Source organism: Schistocerca piceifrons, chromosome 7 (assembly GCF_021461385.2).
Source record: "Schistocerca piceifrons isolate TAMUIC-IGC-003096 chromosome 7, iqSchPice1.1, whole genome shotgun sequence".
Classification (NCBI taxonomy): Eukaryota; Metazoa; Arthropoda; class Insecta; order Orthoptera; family Acrididae; genus Schistocerca; species Schistocerca piceifrons.
In genome coordinates this window covers 218,138,257-218,162,004 of record NC_060144.1, presented here as the reverse complement: position 1 = coordinate 218,162,004, position 23,748 = coordinate 218,138,257, and the positions used below count along the sequence as shown (strand labels likewise).

Sequence of the window (23,748 nt, the reverse complement as noted above, 5' to 3'; positions counted from 1 at the left end):
CAGCTGTTTGAGTATTGCAACCAGACGAAAATTACGTAGTTTTCTGGGTACCATTCTGTCCCTACATCTTGATGCTCGAAGCTGCGACGGAATTAAAAAATGGAATTACGCCGTATCAACTTGAAATCCCTGGGCTAGCAGGACAGAGCGGATGAGGTTATATTTGTGGAAAGGGGACAAAATAAGTTACTGTCAGTTGCACTCAACATACAAACTTCATTTGTTAAAAGTCACAATCACACAAGCAAGAACCAAAACTCTCATAGTTTTAACGAAAGACCTCCTTTGATTTAATTTAGATCGGATGAAGTCCACATCGAAAATCCAAGGCACAAGGCCTAAGCAAGGAATTGAGGTACAGGAGTTCATCTGGAGGTTTCACTTCCTTAGAAAAAAAATTATCTTCAATATAAATAGGCCGAAAGCCTTAGCTTAAACTTTTTCCACAGAACTCGGCTGAAGGCCACACATTAATTAAGAACAATGTTACGGCTTAAGGCCGAGATAAAGATTTTCAGTATTTAATCTAAATAGGCTGAAACGTCGGCTGAAGGCCGCATATCAACAAAACAATTTAATGGCTTAAGGCCTAGGAAGAAGAGCTTTCAATTCGAAAAGGCTAAAGGCCTTATCTTAAAATATTTCGTGTAAAACTCGGCTGCAGGCCTCATACTAAGGCATAACAATCTTATGACCTTACGGGAAGACAAGGATTATGAATTTTGAATTTAAGAGAGATTAAAACTTGGCTGAAGGCCACACACCAAGCAGGAAACAATTTCACGAGTTAAGGCCTAAAGGGAAGAGCTTCTAATTTTCAACTAACAAGGGGAGGCCGCCAATTGTGAAATTCAGATCCGATTCATACTGCGCATAATAAAAGCTCATGGCCAGATGTGTAATGTGGCAAAGCACCAAGATGCACTTCTCAGCCGTTGTCGAGAAAATCGACAGTTAAAAGAAACAGTTGCGGTGAAATACTCTCAACGATTAATATTTTTCTACAGCGTCGTGGCGCAGCGGTAAGCGCTCGGGTTCGTCATCCAAAGGTCGCCGGGTCGAATCTCGCACCATGCAATTTTTTTTTTAGGATTTGTTTTTTGTAATTCAGATGTGTATATATATATATATATATATATATATATATATATATATATATATATATATTCCTGGCAATCAGTTGCAACAATTATGCATATAATAAGTTGTTGAAAGTCGTTTGTCGTAGATAAACTGGCGACTTCGAACATCATTATGTTTTCCGCAAACAAAGTTGTATTTCACAAATGTTATTAATTGTCTTCATAATGTTAACCACGTATAGTTAACGGAAGACGTAGAAACGATATTCCGAAACGAATACGTATAACGTAAGTCAAACGTTCGAATTAGAAATGAGACCCCACGAACACAAATTCGCTGTGGCAGGTATGAAATATAAACTCCGTTACTCGCTCGTTACACTTGAAGGACAGATGTTGAATGGGCCGAAACGAACCGCCGCATAACAGCGTAGTCGCCTGCTAACTTCGAAAGAAGGTAGATGCGGTCCCTAGCGCAACTTATAACATCGTCGAAAATCAGTGCGGACGGGAGAGTTTTGGTACACTGCGGACGGGAGAGTTTTGGTACACCCTGTTAAAAAAACGGAAAAATGGAGGCTGTACAATTGGAGAGCGATCCGCCTTCACCAACATGCATAAGCAATTCATTAATAGTTTATATATATATATATATATATATATATATATATATATATATATATATATATATATATATATATATATTTGAATTACAAAAAACTAACAATAAAAAAAAATGCATGGCGCGAGATTCCATCCGGCGACCTTCGGATTACGAACCCGAGCGCTTACCGCTGCGCCACGACGCTGCAGAAAACTATTAATCGTAGAGAGTATTTCAGCGCAACGGTTTCTTTTAACTGTCGATTTTCTCGTCAACGGCTGAGAAGTGCATCTTGGTGCTTTGCCACATTACACCTCTGGCCATGAGCTTTTATTATGCGCAGTATGAATCGAATCTGAATTTCACAATTGGCGGCCTCCCCTTGTAAGGCAGGCTTAAGGCTTTATCCTAAAATGCTTGACATAAAACTCGGCTAAGGCCACATATTAAACCCAAACAATCTCACAGCTTAAATCCCAGACAAAGAAATTTCCAATTTTTAATTTAAGCTGGAACACTCTGCTGAAGGCCACTTACAAATTAGAAAATATTTCTTACGGCTTAAGGCCTAGACAGAATTTTTCAACTTTTGATTTGAAAAGGCTGAAAACTCGGTTGAAGGCCACATATCAACTTGAAACAAATTTACAGCTTAAGGCCTAGACAGAAGGAATTTTCAATTTTAATTTTGAAAGGCTGAAACTTGACTGAAGGCCACATACCAAACAAGAAACAATTTTTTTACGGCTTAAGGACTAAGAAGAAAAGCGTTGCAATTTTAGTAAGCTAAAACTCGGCTGAAGGCCACACAGAGTACTTAAGACTACAAAGGAAATCGCTATAAAAACACAAGGAGCGGCGCTCAGAAGGTTCCAATGGTCGGCCTAGGAATGTAGCACTAACGCACGTTTAGATGAGACAAGCAGTCAGACCGGCAACCTCTTAATCAGAAGGCAACCCAAACGAAAGCCAGCCGACGATCCAGCCAACAAGAGCAGTTCTGCTCTACCCGACCAGCAAAGCGACAACAAGATATCAATAGCACAACGTTCTGGATACTGGTGCCCAATCCAGCCAAGTCAGAATAAACGCCCAAAACTACCAACAACGCCTAGCTGTCGAACTAAACGCCATGCTGGACAGCATGAAAACGACGAGGAAAATACACTGCCGAAAACTAGGTCAACGCCCAGGGCAGGTAACCGGAACGTCAACGGCCACAAGGCAAAAGATACCGCTGCTACACTTGATTAATGAAGGAATGAATTAAGTTAAACACCACACAGGAAAATGGCTGCGATTCTAGCCCACTTCAATGGACACTCGTTGTTGCTCGTGGGAATCTCCCAGGAAGCGACAACCAGGATCAAGCGAAGAGATGTGATAGCAGTTTAGGCTTGATAGTTGGTTAAGTGAGCATTCAACATTAGTGTCCAGGAACGGTGGGCGACGAACTTCGTAGCCCTCGCAAAAAGCGCCTCACAACTCCAGCCGTGCGTGCACGCCGCCAGCAGCTCCGGCCCGACAACGCACCACGGAGATTTCCTCGTTGCTCTGCCCCAACCGACCAACTGCCACACACAGCACACCCAGAAAATATCCCCGCCACACCAAAGATAGTACAACAGTGGCTCTAAGCACTATGGGACTTAACATCGGAGGTCATCAGTCCCCTAGCCTTAGAACTACTTAAACCTAACTAACCTAAGGACATCACAGACATCCATGTCCGAGGCAGGATTCGAACCTGCAACCGTAGCAGCAGTGCGGTTCCGGACAGAAGTGTCTAGAACAGCTCGGTCACAGCAGCCAGCTAGTATAGCAGTACTAGTATCGATTCACGCTGCTGCTGCCACTCACGGAGAGAAGACAGCAACGTTATGGCGGTAACCGAAGACGAAATAAGACACCACTGGACTGCAATCAACGATAAAAAACAAGGCATGACGCGAGCCAGCCACTGCTCACAACTTTTGTAGGATATCCGTCAGAATTGACGATGTGTTTCTCGGCAAAAATAAGTTGTCCTTAGCATTATAATTGAAAATATCATTCTTCAGTTACCAGTCTCTGAATTGCTTTAGAAAGAAACTTCGGCATACATGCTTACCTGTATTCCGTTCATGGGAAATTGTAAGACACTGTGTGCCAGACCGAGATTCTAACTCAAATTCCTACTTAGTTGGGGTTTTAAATCGTAGTCTTCCTATAATAGTTCTTATAAGCTAGTGGTCTGAAAAGTTCGGATTCAGAGTAGTTCTGCTGTCTTCTTTGAGACTTGATATCAGTCAAGCTCACCTCTCCAACAGCCAATGTATAAAACCTTGTAAAACAAATTTGCGTACTGGTTGTTTCTTTAATTCGATTTTATTGTTTTTGGCGTGGACATCCGTTATTAATTGCATCATCCTGTCAATTTTTGTTATTATCTTAACTTGTACCATTTTGTATTATCAGTCGTGAGAATTTACTAGAATATCTTCTTTAATTTTGTGTGAAAATTCTCACACCATATTATAACGAATCACATGAAATGAACTAAATAAAAAAATTACAGAGGAAGGTTAGTTCATAGGAAAAGACACTACTGATCCCCACTGAAAGAGCATTTAGGCTCCTTTCGAGAGCTGTAGATGGTACCAGGGGCTCACTTATTTTCCACCACTACGTAAGTCATGGCAGTGGGGTGGTGTGCATGTGCCAGTCGGTTGTATACTGCCAGCGCTGTAAGACGTCACAGAATGACAGTGAATGAACTTGCCGGATATGTTAGTGTATATATGTGGGCTGTCCAGCATCTCTAGAAGGAATGGTCGTAGAAACGTCCTAACAAATAGGGAATGGGGACGAGCGTTACGCCTTCAATAGTAGACTGTTCCAAACACGAGAGGAATTGTTTAGGTCAGTGAAAGCAGATCCATTTCAACCAGTTATTGAGCAAACATTTCGAAGGCTACAGCATGCAGTGGACATTTGGAATCGGGCACCGTGCAAAATATCATTGTTGACAATGCCACACGATGCTACACATCTTCACTGAAGACGGACAGTGGCTGACCAGTGAGTCGCGATTTGGCCTCTGGTCAAAAGATGCAAGGCATTTGAACCACAATGTGTATGGAGGGCGCTTTGGGGCTGTTGACTCTCTCAGTTAGTGTTAGCCTAATCCAGGGTGTTTATTTGATTATTTTCGAAGAGTAAGTGTTGCTCTCTCTAATCGTTCGTCACGATGCGCATGCTGTGAACATTCCCAACTTCCAGGATCGTAGCATCCGCTCTTACAGGGCTGCACCAATTCGATGCCTGTTTGACTAGAAACCTATCGCTCTTCGACTGGCCCACAAAATCTCTGGATTATAATCCAGTAGATCTGTCTGGGTCTGTTTGATACACCAGGTGACTCATAGTAAACAGCAATCTCCACAGTTTGGTAGCTGTACGGGATCTGATGAACAAGAAAAGGCTTCAACTGGATATGACATACCTGAAGAAACTTGTGGACTCTCTTCCCTGGCGAACTACACTAATGGCCACTAAAATTGCTACACCACGAAGATGACGTACTAAAGGCGCGAAATTTAACCGACAGGAAGAAGATGCTGTGATGTGTAAATGATTACCTTTTCAGAGCGTTCACACAAGGTTGGCGCCGGTGGCGACACCTACATCCTGCTGATATGAGAAAAGTTTCCAAACGATTTCTCATACACAAACAGCAGTTGACCGGCGTTGCCTGGTAAAACGTTGTTGTGATGCCTCGTGTAAGGAGGAGCAATGCGTACCATCACGTTTCCGACTTTGATAAAGGTTGGATTGTAGCCTATCGCAATTGCGGTTTATCATATCGCGACATTGCTGCTCGCGATGGTGGAGATCCAATGACTGTTAGTAGAATATGGAATCTGTGGGTTCAGAAGGGTAATACGGAACGCCGTGCTGGATCCCAACGGCCTCGTATCACTAGCAGTCGAGATGACAGGCATCTTATCCACATGGCTGTAACGGACCGTGCAGCCACGTCACGATCCTTGAGTCAACAGATGGGAACGTTTGCAAGAAAACAACCATCTGCACGAACAATTTGACAACGTTTGCAGCAGCATGAACTATCAGCTCGGAGACCATGGCTGCGGTTACCCCTGACGCTGCATCACAGGCAGGAGCGCCTGCGATGGTGTACTCAAAGACGAACGAGGGTGCACGAATGGCAAAACGTCATTTTTTCAGATGAATCCAGGTTCTGTTTACAGCATCATGATGGTCGCATCCGTGTTTGACAACATCGCGGTGAACGCACATTGGAAGCGCGTATTCGTCATCGCCATACTGGCGTCTCACCCAGCGTGATGGTATGGTGTGCCATTGGTTACACGTCTCGGTCACCTCTTGTTCGCACTAACTGAACAGTGGACGTTACATTTCAGATGTACTACGACCCATGGCTCTACCCTTCATTTGACCCCTGTGAAACTCTCCATTTCTGCAGGATAATGCACGACCGCATGTTACAGGCCCTGTACGGGCATTTCTGGATACAGAAAATGTTCGACTGTTGCCTGGCAAGCAATTTCTCCAGATCTCTCACCAATCGGAAACGTCTGGTCAACGGTGGCCGAGCAACTGGCTCGTCACAATACGCCAGTCACTACTCTTGATGAACTGTGGTATCGTGTTGAAGCTGCATGGGCAGCTGTACCTGTACACGCCATCCAAGCTCTGTTTGACTCAATGCCCAGGCGTATCAAGGCTGTTATTACGGTCAGTGGTGGTTGTTCTGGGTACTGATTTCTCAGGATCTATGCACCCAAATTGCGTGAAAACGTAATCACATGTCATTTCTAGTATAATATATTTGCCCAATGAATACCCCTTTATCATCTGGATTCCTTCTTGGTGTAGCAATCTTAATGACCAGTAGTGTATTACTGTCTAGGCTAGAGGCGGTGTTGTACCCATTAGCGTGGCTTCTTCTGGGTATAACTAAATTTGTTGTCCAGTGCGGTTGTTTATGAGGAGATGTTACAATGGTAAGAGAGAGGCAGCGCTAGAGAATCCATACCGTGAGGCAGTGCCGCGTTGACGACGGCGCAGACGGCTCCCGAGCAGAGCGTGGCCAGCAGGGCTGGGGCGAAGAGCGCCGACCTGCCGACGCAGACGGCCACGGTGTCGCCCTCCCGCAGGCTGGGCACCGCCCTCTGCAGCGCCGACAGCTCCGCCGCCGCCTGCCGCAGCACCCAGTCTGCCCGCGACTCCTGGCCCACCACCACCTGCACCACAGCACACACACACAGTCTCATCAGCTGCCCCACCGAGTCACCAACCAACAGCAGGGCACATACAGTTCGGTGCGCTCCACGCGATCGAGTGTTGTTTACGTGCAGCAGATGGGTGTGGTGATTCGTATTGTTTCAAGTGTCTCTGTTACCGTTACAGCTGCATATAGCAAACGAATTTCCCTTACCACCAATGATACCCCAGACAACTCACAGACTATTAATACTGCCCTTCTTGACTGTTATTCAGATTCGTCAGGGATGCTTCAGTAGCCTGTGCGAAATAACCTCTTCTATATGGCGGAAGAAACCAAGTAGGATGGTGTCATGTAAAAGCCTCAGCTCTACATACCACCATCTACTGGCGTGCTGCAGAAACTAGTAAGTATCGCTGCTAGCAAACTTGAAATGTGCAATCAGATATCCAAGTGAATAGCATTCCAACTGAAACTATTTATTTATTTATTTATTTAAAAAATTATATTTGAGAATGCAAAGTGGTCCAAGTAGGCTGTTTTCTTTTTACGAGTATTATCTGTGCGATCCTCCATTTTCATCCATGGGTTTTATAATGTAAGCTGGAAGCTTAACACAGGTGTCTGAAAATGACGCAAGGTTGAAACCGGACGATTGTACAGATAATAAAAAGAATACAGCTATGTGGACCATGTTTTCATTCTCAAAATTATTTAATTCACTTATTCATTTAACCGGATCTGATTAGCGACATCACGCCTTCTCTTACATCGTACCAGGGCTTCACACATATAGTACCTTTTTTACATCATAGGTACCCAAAAAATGATAGTTTAATACGAAAAATAATATTAAAATGATTTGAGTGTGTATAGTGACAATGTGAGTGTATAGTACTAACTTTGAACTAATATAGTTAATACTGGCAGTACATCTACTACTACTGCTGCTGCTGCCACTAATAATAACAATAATAATAATAATAATAACAGTAATAATAATGGCGATAATAACAATAATGATTTTGGAAGATATAACAAGAGTTTTTACGAGTAAAAAACAGATGTCTAAGTAATAGACGTAATACACACCTCTTATCAGCATACCGAGCACCAGAGATGATATTACTCGTGAACTATTGCTTGATCTGATCGGCGCTATCGGGCACCAAAAGATAATAACAAGTGTTCGTAGTGAACATCATTCGGCTTGGGTTCCGATACGTACGGGTAGAATAGGAAGATCGCTTGCGGAAGTAACAGAAGAAAAAAAATGGTTGAAATGGCTCTGAGCACAATGCGACTTAACTTCTGAGGTCATCAGTCGCCTAGAACTTAGAACTAATTAAACCTAACTAACCTAAGGACATCACACACATCCATGCCCGAGGCACGATTCGAACCTGCGACCGTAGCGGTCGCTCGGCTCCAGACTGTAGCGCCTAGAACCGCACAGTAACAGAAGAGGTCGATCTCACAGTACTGAAAGATCTAACACCTACTCAGCTCACCAGGCCAGGACCACGTGCCAGAGCGGTGGAAATTTCCTTCTCATCGCCTACCATTGCGGTAGCTGCCACGTGGGAGGTACTGCTCGGACCATGATAAAAAACGCTCCCATTTCCAAGTGGAATTCTGCGAATAGAAAAGCGAAGGTTCCAGAGGAACTGAACAACGGTGCTGAAGGCGACAACACCTGCGAAGACTATGCCAGTTTACTCCAAGTGATGGAAAAATCAGCCGATACCGCGATCCCACGCTGTACCATGTTCTGCCTGAGCAGCGCACTTTCACAAGTTTGGTGGGATGAAGAGTGTAACCCTTCTATTCCACAACGGCGCAAAGCGTGAAGATTTAAAATGATCACAATATTTGAACGGTATACACAATTCAGTAGTGTACAAGTGACAGTGAAGCATCTTTTGAAAAGGAAGAAAATGGGCAGCTGAAAAATCCTTTGTGAAAGTCTCAACGAAGCCACTACAGTGATCAAATTTGGAATAAGATGAATCGCATGCGAACAACGTGCAATAGGTCTGATACGTTCTTCACACACTCAGTCGCACGTTCTGACTACCATTTCACATTCGGTCGCGCCAGATTAGTCGAAGACCATATGGAAAAGGATCTCCATAAGGCATTGGCACAGGATACGAGTACCACTCCCGGACCGGACAACGTATCAGATTTGGTTGCTTCCGAAAATAGGAAAATAACTACTGCTCAAATTATAATACATTCACTCAAATTGACATCCCGGATTTGAAAACTGGACGCATTGTACTTGTTTACAAGAGTAGGAAGCCGCAGGACGAAACCACATAACAAGACCAATAACATCACCGCCAGGTATCTGCAAAATGTTCCAAAGAATTATTAAACACACAGTGGAATCGTGGCAAGAACATCAGAATAATTACCTTCTAAAGAAGCAGAACGAATTTAGAAAGGGGCGAGGCATCTATCATTCCCTTATCATTTTGTTTACTGACCTCCAGACTTTCCTTAATGACAACACGTACCTGCTGGCTGTTAATACGGACCTCACCAAAGCCTATGACTGTGTACTGCTCCGACGATTATCATAGCACATGGAGAAACTTTGCATGCCTACTATGTTTATCCGCAACCTATACCAATTGATGAGCAGCACAGCATTAATTTTACGACAAGCTGAGTGATAAATGTGGCCCTGGAACACGAGCAAAGCTTTGTCGCATTGTTCCATCTTATTCCCACTGCTAATTTTATTTTTTCCCACTGCGGTCTACATTCACTTCATCCAAACAATATCAAAGTAAAATCATATGCAGACGGCCTATGCTTCTACATTACAAGTACGAGCTTCATGGCATTTCAAATTCAGATGTCTCTTGCTATGGAGAAGTTTCAGAATTTAATGCACCGGAATGCCTTATAAATACCACCAGCCAAATCCGTGGCTTGCGTTTGCACGCGACACAGATGACAAGCATTAAGAACGACATTACTGGGCCCTTTTCGTATACCATTTCGAACAAGCTGTCCAGTACCATGGTCTCCATTCGAACGGAAGCTCACTTGGTTCACGCATGTGCAACACATCCTACAGAAAAGTGGAAAGGTATTTAATATTATATATTCAGTTATGGGAGGTTGATGGGTTGCCGACCCAAGTGTATGACACTTAGGTAACAAAAGTCATGGCACAGCGATATGCGTACATACAGATGGCGGTAGTACCGCACACGCAAAGTATAAAAGTGTAGTGCATTGGTGGAGCTGTCATTTGTAGTCAGGTGATTCATGTGGAAAGGTTTACGTCGTGATTATGGCCGCACGACGAAAATTAACACACTCTAAACGCGGAATGGTAGTTGGAGCTAGACGTGTGGGAAATTACACTTTGGGAATCGTTGGGGAATTCAATATTCCGCGATCAACAGTGTCAAGAGCGTGCCGAGAATACAAAATTTCAGGCATTACCTCTCAGCACGGACAACGCACTGGAAAACCGTGGCCTCGTCAGATGAGGCCGTGTTTCAACTGGTAAGAGCCGATGTTAGGGTTCGATTGTCGTACAGGAAGAAGACATGAACCAAATTTGTCAACAAAGCACTGTGCGAGCTGGTGGTGGATTCATAATGGTGTGCGCTGTGTTTGTATTTAATAGACTGGGTCCTCTGGTCCAACTGAACTGATTATTGACTGGAAATGTTCGGCTACTTGGAGACCATTGACAGCCATTCATGGACTTCATGTTCTCAAACAAAGATGGAATTTTTAGGCACCATGTCACCGGATCACAATTGTTCGCATTGAAGAACTTTTTCGACGGTTCGAAAGAATGATTTGTGTGGCCACCCAGATCGCCCGACATGAATCTCATCGAACGTTTGTGGGATGTAATCGAGACGTCAGTTCATGTACAAAACCCTGCACCAGCAACACTTTCGCGATTATGGACCGATACAGAGGCAGCATGGCTCAAAATTTCTGCAGGGGACTTCCAACAACTAGTTGAATCCACGCCACGTTTACTTGCTACACTGCACTGGGCAAAAGAAGATCCCACACGTTATTAACAGATATCCCATGACTTTTATCACCTCAGTGTGTGATTCTATATCGTACACTAATCCTGGAATATATGGACTACAGCTGCTTTTGCTTTGTTTTGACCGTTGATTCTGCCCTACTAACGCTTGACAGATGACAGTACAAAGCGATCAGGCTGTTTCGGTGAGCAATACGAATGTTCTTCTTGTCGAAGCTAATGAGTCTCCACTCGAACTCAGACGACAGTACACGGGCTCAAAATATCTACTCAAACGTGCACAATTTGGGCAAGATCCTTTGATTTCGAGAATTCAGGTTTTGGCAGATAAATGTTTTACTAGTAGCTAATGGTTTATAAAGAGAATTCTACCATTAGCGTATGTCGTTTACGATGTTTCACCATGGTGTCATCGAATTGAAACAGTTTCGCACCATCTGTGCTTTATGACACATTACAGGAATACAAATTTCCTGTACATTTTGGTATATAATACATTAAAATCAGACAATTGTGAGACCTTCAAATAATATTTTAGATGTTGACGTATGACTGTGAAAATTTCGCGGCTATGCATATAGCGCCACAATTCAGCATTCGTATCTTGGGAACTACACAGTCTATAAGGCTGTGGATTACTTTGTTTTCTGCCTACTGCTACGTCTCAGAAGTTGGCATTACGAATAAACAAATCAGTCCTTTTTTCTGATACTAGTTCTCGTTGAAAGTGGTGTGATTACGGGCTGTTTTTGTAGTAAGCTAACTTCTATTGCTTTTTATACGTAAATAAAATGACTAAGTGTAAAAGTAACTTCAAGAAACGCAAACTTGCGGGTAACAGATATGTGAGACCTTCATTTTCTTCTGAAAAGCCATGTCATGCTTTGTGTCCACCTCCGCCAAACACTTGGTGTAAATATAGGCAACCTGAATTTTCTGGCACCCTGCATGAATTTACACATAAACATTCTCTTCCTTTGGCAGTAATGGAGGCAATCGAACCTATTTACAGAGACTTGGCAGATCCTGAGCTACTAAAGAAGTATTTACATGGGAAGACCCAGAATGTGAATGAGTCATTCAATAATGTTGTGTGATGCTGTGTGCCTAAAAATGTATTTGTTGTCCTTATGACTTTAGTTAGCAGTGTCTGATGCTGTAATAACTTTTAATGGTGGGAAATAAGAAAGACTTAAGATTCTGGAGAAGTTAGGGGTATGATTTGGACAGAACACAGCTAAAGGACTGCGGGAACTGGATGAGCTTCGTGTACGTGAAGCAGAGTTAGCCGCTCAGCAAATAACAAAAGAAGCAAGAAAGAAAAGGAGGAGGCAAGCACTGGGCTGCTGTGACACTGAAGAAGACACAGACTATGGGCCAGAGCAATTCTAGTGCATAAAAGACTCAGAAATGGAAATCTGTATAAGAATTTGTAATATCTCAGAACTACATTTTTTGCAGTAAATGACCAGTTTTCTAAAAAAAGGGCTGATGGTAGAGACATGAAATTTTCACAGCATGCTACGTGTGAGATTTAACACATATGGAACTAGAATAATTAAAATATCCTGAGTTGTTTTGATTTTATGTTCAGTTATTTACAACATTCTGTCAAAAATTGAGTGTTTGAAAAAAAAAAACATTTCCCACAATACAATTTCAGTAATAATTCTTGTTCAGTGTAACTAGAAAGGTGCACTCAATAATTATGGAAAAATGTAAGTTGGTGTCTTAAAAAGTTTCCTAGATAATGGGTCACAAAATTCGATAATTTAACATTGGCGGCATAGGACATACAATGTTCCCTTAAAAGTTTTCTGATTGGTCAAGGGGCGTCACTTATGAGAGGGAAAGAAAGGGGTGTGACTTAGGAACGGGGCATGGTTTCCTCTTGATATAGTTCGTCAAACGGCCGGTGTGTATATTTGGTCCTGAGACGGTATTGCACTCCTACTTCCATGTTAATATTTCTCTTTTACAGAAACCATTTTAATGTTATCCTCTTTTATGCTCACTTGTTTTGCTGTCCAAATGTCAAAAGTCATGTGCTCTTTTCCTAATCTAATTCCTTCAGTATCCACAGATTCAGTTCGACTACGTTCCATTGTCTCTGTTTTACTTTTGTTGGCATTCTTCTCATAACATGTTTCAAGATAGTATCATTTCGTTCAACTGATCTCTCAGGTTCCTTCCCGTCTCTGAATTAACATGCCTCTGGCAAACTTCAAATTTTCATTTCTTCTCCGTGATCTTTGATTCCCCCTCCAAATGTCTCATTGCCGACAAACCAGAAAGAGAAGGTCATAAGATGTTGAACTGAAGGCAAGTCTGCTATTACGAAGTCTCAGGGCTGAGAAAGCGAATCAGTCTTGCTATTAGAAAGATATAAAAAGTTTATGAAATGAAAAGATATTTACGAATAAAAACATAGGTTCCCGCATATGTAAATCTTACGTAAAAGAGCTGCTATAATATTACAGTTTTAACGGCTAAATATTGCGTTTAGAAACTACTGACGGGTGTGGCCGCGGATTTCCAATCCTATGAATTTACATTATGATGACTTGCAGAAAAGCACGTAAGTAATGTCCACAATTTTTTTAGTTTCAGTGCCGTAGTGAACATAAATATTTTAGTTTTTATATCCTTTGCTGATTTTTTGTCATCGTGCCTTAAACATCGACACATTCTAACACCAAAAAGCGACGCACCACGGAGTTATCGGAATGGGACCAAACTCGGTGGATACGGTGTACATTTATAAACAAACAAATCATTACAATTTCAGAGAAATTGGAAGATTTAGTCAAGAGAAATAAATCACAATCTGAGCCACCTTGGCCTTGATGCAAGCAGTTAATCGGCTTGGCGTTGATTGACAGAGTTGTTGGACGTCCTCCTTGAGGGATACCGTGCCAAATTATGTCCTTATCCCGAGCCGGTTGGAGGGCTCCGACCATAATGCGCCAATTGGCGAGACATCCGGCGACCTTTCTGGGCAAGGAAGGTATCCACGAAGACAAGCAGTAGAAACTTGTGACATGTGCCGGTGGGCATTATTTTGCTGAAATGTAAGTCCAGGATGGCTTGCAACGAAGGGCAATGTCGTCGACGTACCGTTATGCTGCAAAGGTACCCCAGACCATCAGTCCTGGTCGTCGGGCTTATGGCGGGCGACAATCTGTTTGGTATACCACTGTTGTCTGGAGCGTCTCCAGACACGTCTTCCCTGGCCATCGGGGCTAATCACTGAAGACAATTATCCTCCAGTCAATGAGGGTTCAGCCGAAACGTGTCTGGAGAACCCCCAGACAGTGGCATGATACTAACCTGTCTCCCACCATACGGCTCGACAACTGAGAGTGACGGTCTGGGGTGCCATTTGTTTTCATAGCCGGACAACTATGGTTGTCATTCGCAGTACACTTACAGCACAGCGTCAAGTCGACGAAATTCTGCGCACCGTTTTGTAGGCCTCCATGGCTAGCCACCTTGAGTTTACATTTCAGCTAGATAATGCCCGCCCACACATGGCAAGAGTTTCCTTGTCTACGTGCTTGCCAAACGCTACCTTGGCCAACAGGGTCGTCGGATCCAGAATGAGATTTTCACTCTGCAGCGGACTGTGCGTTGATATGAAACTTCATGGCAGATTAAAACTGTGTGCCAGACCGAAACTCGGGACCTTTGCTTCTACCGACTGGGCTACCCAAGCACGACTCATGCCCCATCCTCACAGCTTCAATTCTACCAGTACGTCATCTCCTACCTTCCATGTGTGCTAGTTCTACAGGCTTCGCAGAAAAGCTTCTGTGAAATTTGGAAGGTAGGAGGCGAGGTATTAGCAGAATTGAAGCTGTGAGGACGGGTCGTCAGTCGTGCGGGGGTAGCTCAGTCGGTAGAGCACTTGCCTATGAAAGGCAAAGGTACCGAGTTCGAGTCTCGGTCTGGCACACAGTTTTAATCTGCCAGGATGTTTCAAGGTCGTCGGATGTCTCCCCAACTGACAAAGTTTGTAGCATTATGGTCAGGACCCTCCAACCAGTTCGGGTATAACGCACCAGTTGGACAGGGTTTGGCACGGTACCCCTCAGGAGGACGTCCAACGACCCTGTCAACCAATACCAAGCCGAATAACTGGTTGCAGGAGGGCCAGAGGTGGACCAACCCGTTACTGACTTACTGAATTTTTGAAGCTCTTTCTTTAAGAATAAATAATACGATTTTTCTTAAACTGAAATAATTTGATTGGCTTATATAACTGAAATAATTTGTTTATCTTACATTTACATCACATCCTTCGATTTCTGTCTGATTCGGAAAATTCCACTGTGGTGAGTCGTTTTTTTATTGCTTTAGAGTATGCATTAATAAATTAAGTTAGAGGTATGAACAAGCGTGTTTTCTTTACAAAGGGTATGTAAAATGGGCAAACGAAATATCACTGTTTCCGCGTTTTGAAGACATCATGGAAGTGTTTGCACTTACGCTTTAATTATTTGTAACTTACAAAATAATAATAAATAATTCTTTGTTATGACGAATAAAAAGAAGTAAGCTTTTGGTTTCGTGTCTCATCTGTGAGGAACTCAGAATGTATGGAGCACAATAGCGAATTGGACGTGGGTATAGTAGTCAAATATCCTCACATTATTTTGGGAAACGATCTAGACATTCGCCCTTATACCTTTTGCTATGCTACAGGATACTGAAACCCCAACAGGTATGCACAGTGGCTTTCCACGTCTATAGTGTTATTCAGATGAATTAACTTGTCACGAATAAATTCCATGAATACACTCGGCTAAAATAATCTCCCAGAGATAAAAAAATTCATCGCAGTTCGAGCCGTGAGATTCAATATAACATTTTCTAGTTCTCAGCATCTTGTCTGAACATGTGCGGAGTTAGAAGGAAACAGAGAGGGCCAATAGCTGATTGAAGCTGTGGCTTGAAGCTGTGGCCTTGCAGGTGTTGGTTAAGCCCCTGTATCACGGGAAACAAAGTATAATGTGTACACTTGTTGCAATTGACTTCGAACTCAGTATTATCATGTGAGTCTCAAAGAAGGAAATTAAATTGGATTAAAAATTACTTTTGTTCAGGTTCATACAACTGCGGCGAAGAAAGGCCCGTCGTTGACGAAATAGGTTAAGAAAAGATAAATTGATGGTGAGGGGGGGGGGGGGGAGTGTACGTTACAACTTCGCCACGTCGTTAGTGACAGAGCACAAGGTTAGCCGCACCAGGCGATGCGAAAGTCGACTTTTGCAGGAATGAGCGCAGCAGTCACCTTGTACGATTTCAAGGACCTACAGGCTTGTTAACCAGTTTCTTCCTAAGCAGACTGCTTGTCAGGCTCAGGGTCGTAGCTACTAACCGCACATCCCACTGAAGGGGTTGGGATGGACAGCACCTAGCAGTCTATTATTCAAAAACAGTCTTAATCGCATTTATTATTTTTATACCGCCAACCGGTTTCAACCCTACGTAGGGGTCATCTTATGGGCGTTTACACCATTGGTCGACTGCTGGTGGTGTCACTTCTGTCTATATAGTTTCCTGCCGTAATATAGACAGGAGTGACACCACCAGCAGTCGACCAATGGTGTAAACGCCCAGAAGATGACCCTACCGATTGGCGGTATAATAATAATAAATGCGATTAAGACTGTTTTTGAATAATTGATTAATCATACTAATCGCTGCTTCATCTCCACAACCATGTTGTCCAAAAACCTAACAATCTGCTGTAACACACGCATTGTAAATACCGGATACACATGTGCACCCATGCACAGACCTGCAGAAGGCGGTCCCCGTGGGCGGTCAGCTTCTGGACGAGGTAGGCCGCCAGGGGCACCTCCGCCCCCGCCACCTCCGCCTCAGTCAGTGGCGGACCGGTCAGCACACACTGGGTGTCCTCCGCGCCGCTCCCTGCCGTCGCCATGCTGGACTACTGGCGGGGCAGCGCGGAGCTCACGCAAGTCTCACCAATCGTAGCCTTATCTCGAACGGTGAACTCCTACACTGATAACTGAGCTTACGTCGACTAGCGCACTGGCAGAATTTCTGCACTGTCACGGGTAACGCTTGCTTCTGTGGAAAAAAAGTGAAACAAGTTTCCCGGCTGCGTGGCTTGAACAGAAGTACACGCTACACTGCTCCCTGCCCTGACCCTACCTAAAGCACCGAACTCATCTGTTAGTACACATGTGATTCGACCTTAACTGAAATAGGTGAAAAAATTTCCTCGATAATAGATATTATCGGGCAGTTAATGAAGAAAAACCATACAAAATGAAGAAATAAAACTTCTAATCAAGGGTGAGGAAAATACATGGTAGTAACATGTGGCAGAATATCTTTGCGGCTGCGTCTAGCCTTGTTGGTCCGGATTCAATCTTAATTTCAAGTTCCTTTCGGAATTCCGGATGATCTTCGAATGGCTCTGAGCACTATGGGACTTAACATCTATGGTCATCAGTCCCCTAGAACTTAGAACTACTGAAACGTAACTAACCTAAGGACGTCACACAACACCCAGCCATCACGAGGCAGAGAAAATCCCTGACCCCGCCGGGAATCGAACCCGGGAACCCGGGCGTGGGAAGCGAGAACGCTACCGCACGACCACGAGATGCGGGCCCGGATAATCTGATTCTAGCAACTAGAGAGCAACAAGAACATTATTTCTTCGACTAACCGTCAATCTTATATTGGCCTTCTGGTGCCCGGGGCACTCTGTTAAACTATCTTGAGGTGCCACCTAAATACGACAATTTGGTGGAGAGACTTGTTTTACCAGCCACGGAAACTTGGGTCCCAGTGAGACACAGCCTTGCGGTGGGAGGGGGAGGGGGGGGGGGGGTGATTTTAAACATCGGATTTCGAAGAAAATGAAGGAAATAGCCAACTTTGCAGAGGGGTCCACTTTTTTTTCAGTCATCAATGTTGATGCGCCATTAGCTCCTCTCCTGCACCACCTTGCTCACTTCAGAGTCGTACTTTCGCTCTATTTTCTCAGTTATCTGCTGGATGTATTCCAGTCTCTGCCTTCCCCTACTGCTTTCACACTCTACAGTTCCCTCTAGGATGAAGGAGGTTAATTCCTGATATCTTGACAAATGTCGTGTCATCCTACCCCTTCCACATTACAGTATTTTCCATATGTTCCGTTCTCCACCGATCCTGCGGCGAACACCCTCATCTTGTCAGTCATTTTCAAATTCCTACGTCTCTAGTGTTATTCAGATGAATTAACTTGTCACGAAGAAATTTCATGGATTCACTCGGCTAAAATAATCTCCCAGAGATAAAAAAATTCGAGCCCTGAGATTCAATGTAACAGTTTCTAGTTCTCAGCATCTTGGCTGAACATGTGCGGAGTTAGAAGGAAACAGAGAGAACGAAATTCCTGTAGCTCCACACCTCGAACGCTTTGATTCTCTTCTGTTCTGCTTTTCCCAAAGTCCATGATCCACTACTATGTACTGCTGTGCTCCAAACGTACATTCTCAGAAATTTCTTCTCCAAATTAAGGCATAAGTTTGACACTAGTAGACTTCTCTTCACCAGGAACACGCTCTTTGGCTGTGGGAGTGTGCTTTTCCTGTCCTGCTTGCTTTCTTCATGGGTTATTTTGCTTCCAGAGTAGCAGAATTCCTCAACTTCGTCTACATAGTGACCACCAATTTGATGTTACGCTTCTCGCTGTTCTCATTTCTGCTACTTCTCATCACTCTTGCCTTTTTCCACTTTACCCTCAATCCATATCCTATACTCATGCACTGTTTATTCCAATCAACAGAAGCTGTAATTCGTCTTCAAATCCACAGAAGATACCAATCTCGTCAACGAATCTTATCACTGACTCCTTTCCCTTGAACTTTAATCCTACTCTTGAACCTTCCTTTAATTTCCGTCATTGCTTCTGCGATGTATAGATAGAACACTAGGCTCACTTAGTTCTTGGTATTCCAACCTTACTGTTCCCTCTTGGTTCTTGTACGTATTGTATACCCTCGTCTTTTCCTATATCTTGGTTTTACTTCTATCTTTCTTCCGTTATCGACCACAAAATCAGATCTGCCTCTCTGGGGCTTTTACCTTTCCTAATGTCAAACAAATAATCATATAAAAAAACCTTAATTTTCTTTTCCACTCTTCGTACATTATTCTAACAGCAATATGGATGCATGAGATGTTAAGCTCATTGTGCGATAGCTGCAATTTGCATGAAAACGTTGTGAGATAAACTGACCATTTGGATGCAATTTAATAACTTTCGGACGTCTTGATCACAGTTTTCTATAATTCCCAAAATCACCTTACGGGTTTCGGTATTCTTTCATGTCATTTTCAAAGGCAGTGTTATATAAATCATACAACACTGAACTCCGTCAACATTCTAAAACAGGAGATAAGTGCAAAAGTGATTGTGTGACAGTTTACTCACCTATCTGAACTTGATATCTTCGGCACAATGTGGAGACATTTTCCGAAAGTCTTATGGTACATCTCCACTCACACGATTATATACATCAACGTGAATAATCCTTTTTATCATTTTTCCCAGTGATTTTAGAAATTCCGATGGAATGTTATTTATTACTTCTGCTTGATTTGATCACAAGTCTTCCAGAGCTCTTTTAAATTCAATTTCTAGTACTGGAACACAGTTTCTTCTTGTATCAAGTCCTCAGACAAGTCCATCACCTCACAGAATCCTTCAGTGTACTGCTTCCACGTATTCTGCTCTTCATCTGTATTTAACAGTGGAATTCCCATTGCACTCTGAATGTTACCAACCTTTCTTTTAATTTCACCGAAGGTGGCTTTGACTTTTCTATATGCTGCGTCAGTCCTTCGGAAGGTCACTTCTTTTTCGTTTTTTTCGTGTTTTTCCTGCAGCCATGTGGCCTTGGCTTCCCTTCACTTCCTATTTATTTCATTCCTATGTGAATTATATTGCTGTATTTCTGTCTTTTCCTGGACATATTCGTTCTTCCTAATTTCGTCGATCAGTTGCAGTATTCCTTTTGTTACCCGAGGTTACTTCAGAATTACCTTCCTCGCACCTACATTGAAGTGAGAAAAGTCGTGGAATACCTCCCAATATTATGTTGTATGTTTTTTTGCCCAGCGTAATGCAACAACTCGTCGTCACATGGACTCAAGTCGTTGGGAGTCCCCTGTGGAAATATTTAGCCGAGCTGCCTCTGTAACTATCCACAGCTGCAAAAGTGTTGCCAGTGCAGGATTTTGTCCACAAACTGACCTCTAGATTATGTTCCATAAAGGTTCGATGGGATTTGTGTCGGATGATCTGGGTGGCCACGTCATTCATGCAAACTGTCCTGAATATTCTTCAAATCAATCGCGAACAACTGTGGCCAAGTGACGTGACATCATCGTTCGGAAGATGAACTCCATGAATGGCCGCAGATGGTCTCCAAGTAGCTGAACATAACTATTTCCAGTCAATGATCGGTTGAGTTGGACCATAGAATCCAGTCTATTCAACGTAAACACAATCCACACCATTATGAAGCAACCACCAGCTTTAATAGTACCTTGTTGACAACTTGATCCATTGTCTCGTCAGTTCTGCGCCAGACTCGAAACCTACTATCACTTCTTATCGACCGAAATCGGGACTCATCTGACCACATCATGGTTTTCCAGTCGTCTAGGGTCCAGTCGATATGGTCACGAGACAAGGAGAGGCGCTGAAGGCTATGTCGTGCTGTTAGCAAAGCAGTCATTCCACGTCATCTCACCATGGCCTCCTTGCTCAGCCACTTCAGTATTCGTTAAAATTTTATGTGAACATTCGCACATGTCCCCAATGAACGTTGGTAAGGTTTTACGTTCGTCGAAACAATACTGGCCGAGACACAGTCATTTATTTTATTCCACGCGTGACGTGACGCAAAGTGACCGTGAATATCCGGCTTCTTTGAGCTATTATATCTCGGACAAAATTATGTTAAAAGAAATGAAATTTAGCTATCTTGTAAAGATTTATGCGTTCCATTAATAATAATAATAATAAGGAGAAGATTTTTAACAGCGATATTCAGCTAGGAAACCGTCGGGAAAGTTTCCAGAAAATACATCGAAGTTCGGCTTTTTATATTTCAGGAACTAAAGGTACGACGAAAGAGAATCTTGGCAAGTAGTAACCTAACAAAACAAGGCTCTCAAATATTAAGTTTCATTTATGCCCCTCTTTCCAATACTGACTAAATTAAGTGCAGATTTGAAGATTTGTAAAAAAGTAATAAATTCAGTATTTTCTACTTGACTTTGCAAAAACCTATATTCTATAAAACTCTCCAATCTGCGCTCATTAGAAAGACCAGGATCTGAAGCGGAAAACAAATTGTATTTCATCATCCAACGCGGGCTACCAATGCCAGATAATTTCAATCGAATTTTGGCGCAAAAATCGCGGCCCAAAGAAAACGTTATTTTTGGATACTTGTATCTCGTTGAGTAAACGCATGGGTTACATGAAATTTAATACGCAATAGCTTCGTAGCAAAAGGATGTGGAATACAAAATTTCATTCACCTGCTACACACATCAAAAAAAAGTTTTGGATCATCCTGGTTCTCAGAACTCCTGAAGATAGACGTTGACTGTGGATATTGTATCACAAACACAGTCCCATTGACTATTGAGAGATGTCACTAAAACCGCCCAAAGATGTAAACAACCATGCATGAGCAGCGTGTATTAGACGGAGGGGGTCCGACAGCCGATCAGTTCCAGTCAAGGAAGGAGGTACAAGGTTCGTTTTGTCTGCAGTTCAACCATGCCTAGACGGTCAATACCGCTGTTCGATCGCGTCCGCATTGCTACTTTGTGCTAGGAAGGCATCTCAACAAGGGAAGTGTCCAGGCGTCTCGAAGTGAACCAAAGCGATGTTGTTCGGGCATGGAGGAGATACAGAGACACAGAAACTGTCGATAACATGCCTCGCTCAAACTGCTCAAGGGATACTACTGCAGTGGATGACCGCTACCTACGGATTATGGCTCGAAGGAACCCTGACAGCAACGCCACCATGTTGAATAATGCTTTTCGTGCAGCCACAGGTCGTCGTGTTACGACTCAAACTGTGCGCAATAGGCTGCATAATGCGCAACTTCACCCACGACGTCCATGGTGAGGTTCATCTTTGCAACCATGACATCATGCAGGCCGGTACAGATGGGTCCAACAGCATGCCGAATGGACCACTCAGGATTGGCATCACGTTCTGTTCACCGATGTGTGTCCCATATGCCTTCAACCAGGCAACCCGGTAGGGCTGTACGCCTTAGACATACTGTCCAGCGAGTACAGCAAGGTGAAGGTTCCCTGCTGTTTTGGGGTGGCATTCTGTGGGGCTGGCGTACGCCGCTGGTGGTCATGGATGGCGCCGTAACGACTGCACGATAAGTGAGTGCTATCCTCCGACCGACAGTGCAGCCATATCGGAAGCATATTGGCGAGGCATTCGTCTTCACGGACGACAGCTCGTGCCCCCATCGTGCACATCTTGTGAATGACTTCCTTCAGGATAACGACATCGCTCGACTAGAGTGGTCAGCATGTTCTCCAGAGATGAAGATGAGCATGTCTGGAATAAATTGAAAAGGGCGGCTTATGGACGACGTGACTCACCAACCACTCTGAGGGATCTGTGCTGAATCGCCGTAGAGGTGTGGGACAATGTGGACCAACAGTGCCTTGATGAACTTGTGGATAGTATGCCACGATGAATACAGGCATGCATAATGCAAGAAGACGTGCTGCTAGGTATTAGAGGTACCGGTGTGTACAGCAATCTGGAGCCCACCTCTGAAGATCTCGCTGTGTGGTGGTACAATATTCAATGTGTGGTTTTCATGAGCAATAAAGGGGGCGGAAATGAGGTTTATGTCGATCTCTATTCCAGTTTCCTGTACAGGTTCCGGAACTCTCGGAACCGAGGTGATATAAAACTTTTTTTCATGTGTGTATTTTCCAGAAATCTACACATTCGCCGAAAACATAAAAAGTATGAGGTCATCCACGTAGTGCAAGAAAGGAATCCGTTAAACTGTGGCTACACGAAAAATCAGTCAAATCTAAAGGCCGTAAATTTAACTAAATAAGGAATTGCAATTATGAATAACTTAAACTGGAAAGAACGTATAGAAAATGTGAGGAAGGCAAACCAAAGACTCCTTTTTATTGGCAGAACTCTTTGAAAATATAACAGAGCAACTAAAGAGACTCCCTCCACTATGCTTGTTCGTCCTCTTTTGGAGTACTGCTATGCGATCTGGGATCCTTACGAGATAGAGTTAACGGATTACATCGAGAAAGTTCAAAGAAGAGCGACACGTTTTGTATTATCGTGAAATAGGGAGAGAGTGTCACTGACATGATACAAGACTTGGGGTGGACATCATTAAAAAAAACCTCTTTTCGTTACGGCAGACTCTTCTCACGAAATTTAAATCACCAACTTCCCCCTTCGCATCCGAAAATATTTTGTTAACGCCGACCAACTTAGGGAGAAACGATCGTATTACACTACTGGCCACTAAAACTGGTACACTACGAAAATGACGTGCTACAGACGCGAAATTTAACCGACAGGAAGAAGATGCTGTGATATGCAAATGATTAGCTTTTCAGAGCATTCACACAAGGTTGGCGCCGGTGGTGACACCTACAACGTGCTAACACGAGGGAAGTTTCCAATCGATTTCTCTTACACAAACTGCCTGGTGAAACG

General features: G+C 43.3%; 1 protein-coding gene across 1 annotated transcript in view; it reads right to left on the bottom strand.

Annotated features, from left to right (window-relative positions):
• The window catches only part of LOC124805560 (4-coumarate--CoA ligase 5-like), an 81,206-nt gene extending 64,286 nt beyond the window's left edge, over window positions 1-16,920 (bottom strand). The window contains exons 1-2 of the mRNA XM_047266127.1: window positions 16,774-16,920; window positions 6,746-6,953 (exon numbers count right to left, since the gene is read on the bottom strand). Of these exons, the coding sequence (XP_047122083.1) occupies window positions 6,746-6,953; window positions 16,774-16,920 (355 nt within the window). The remainder of the gene's footprint in view (window positions 1-6,745; window positions 6,954-16,773) is intronic.
• Between the last annotated feature and the right edge of the window lie 6,828 nt (window positions 16,921-23,748).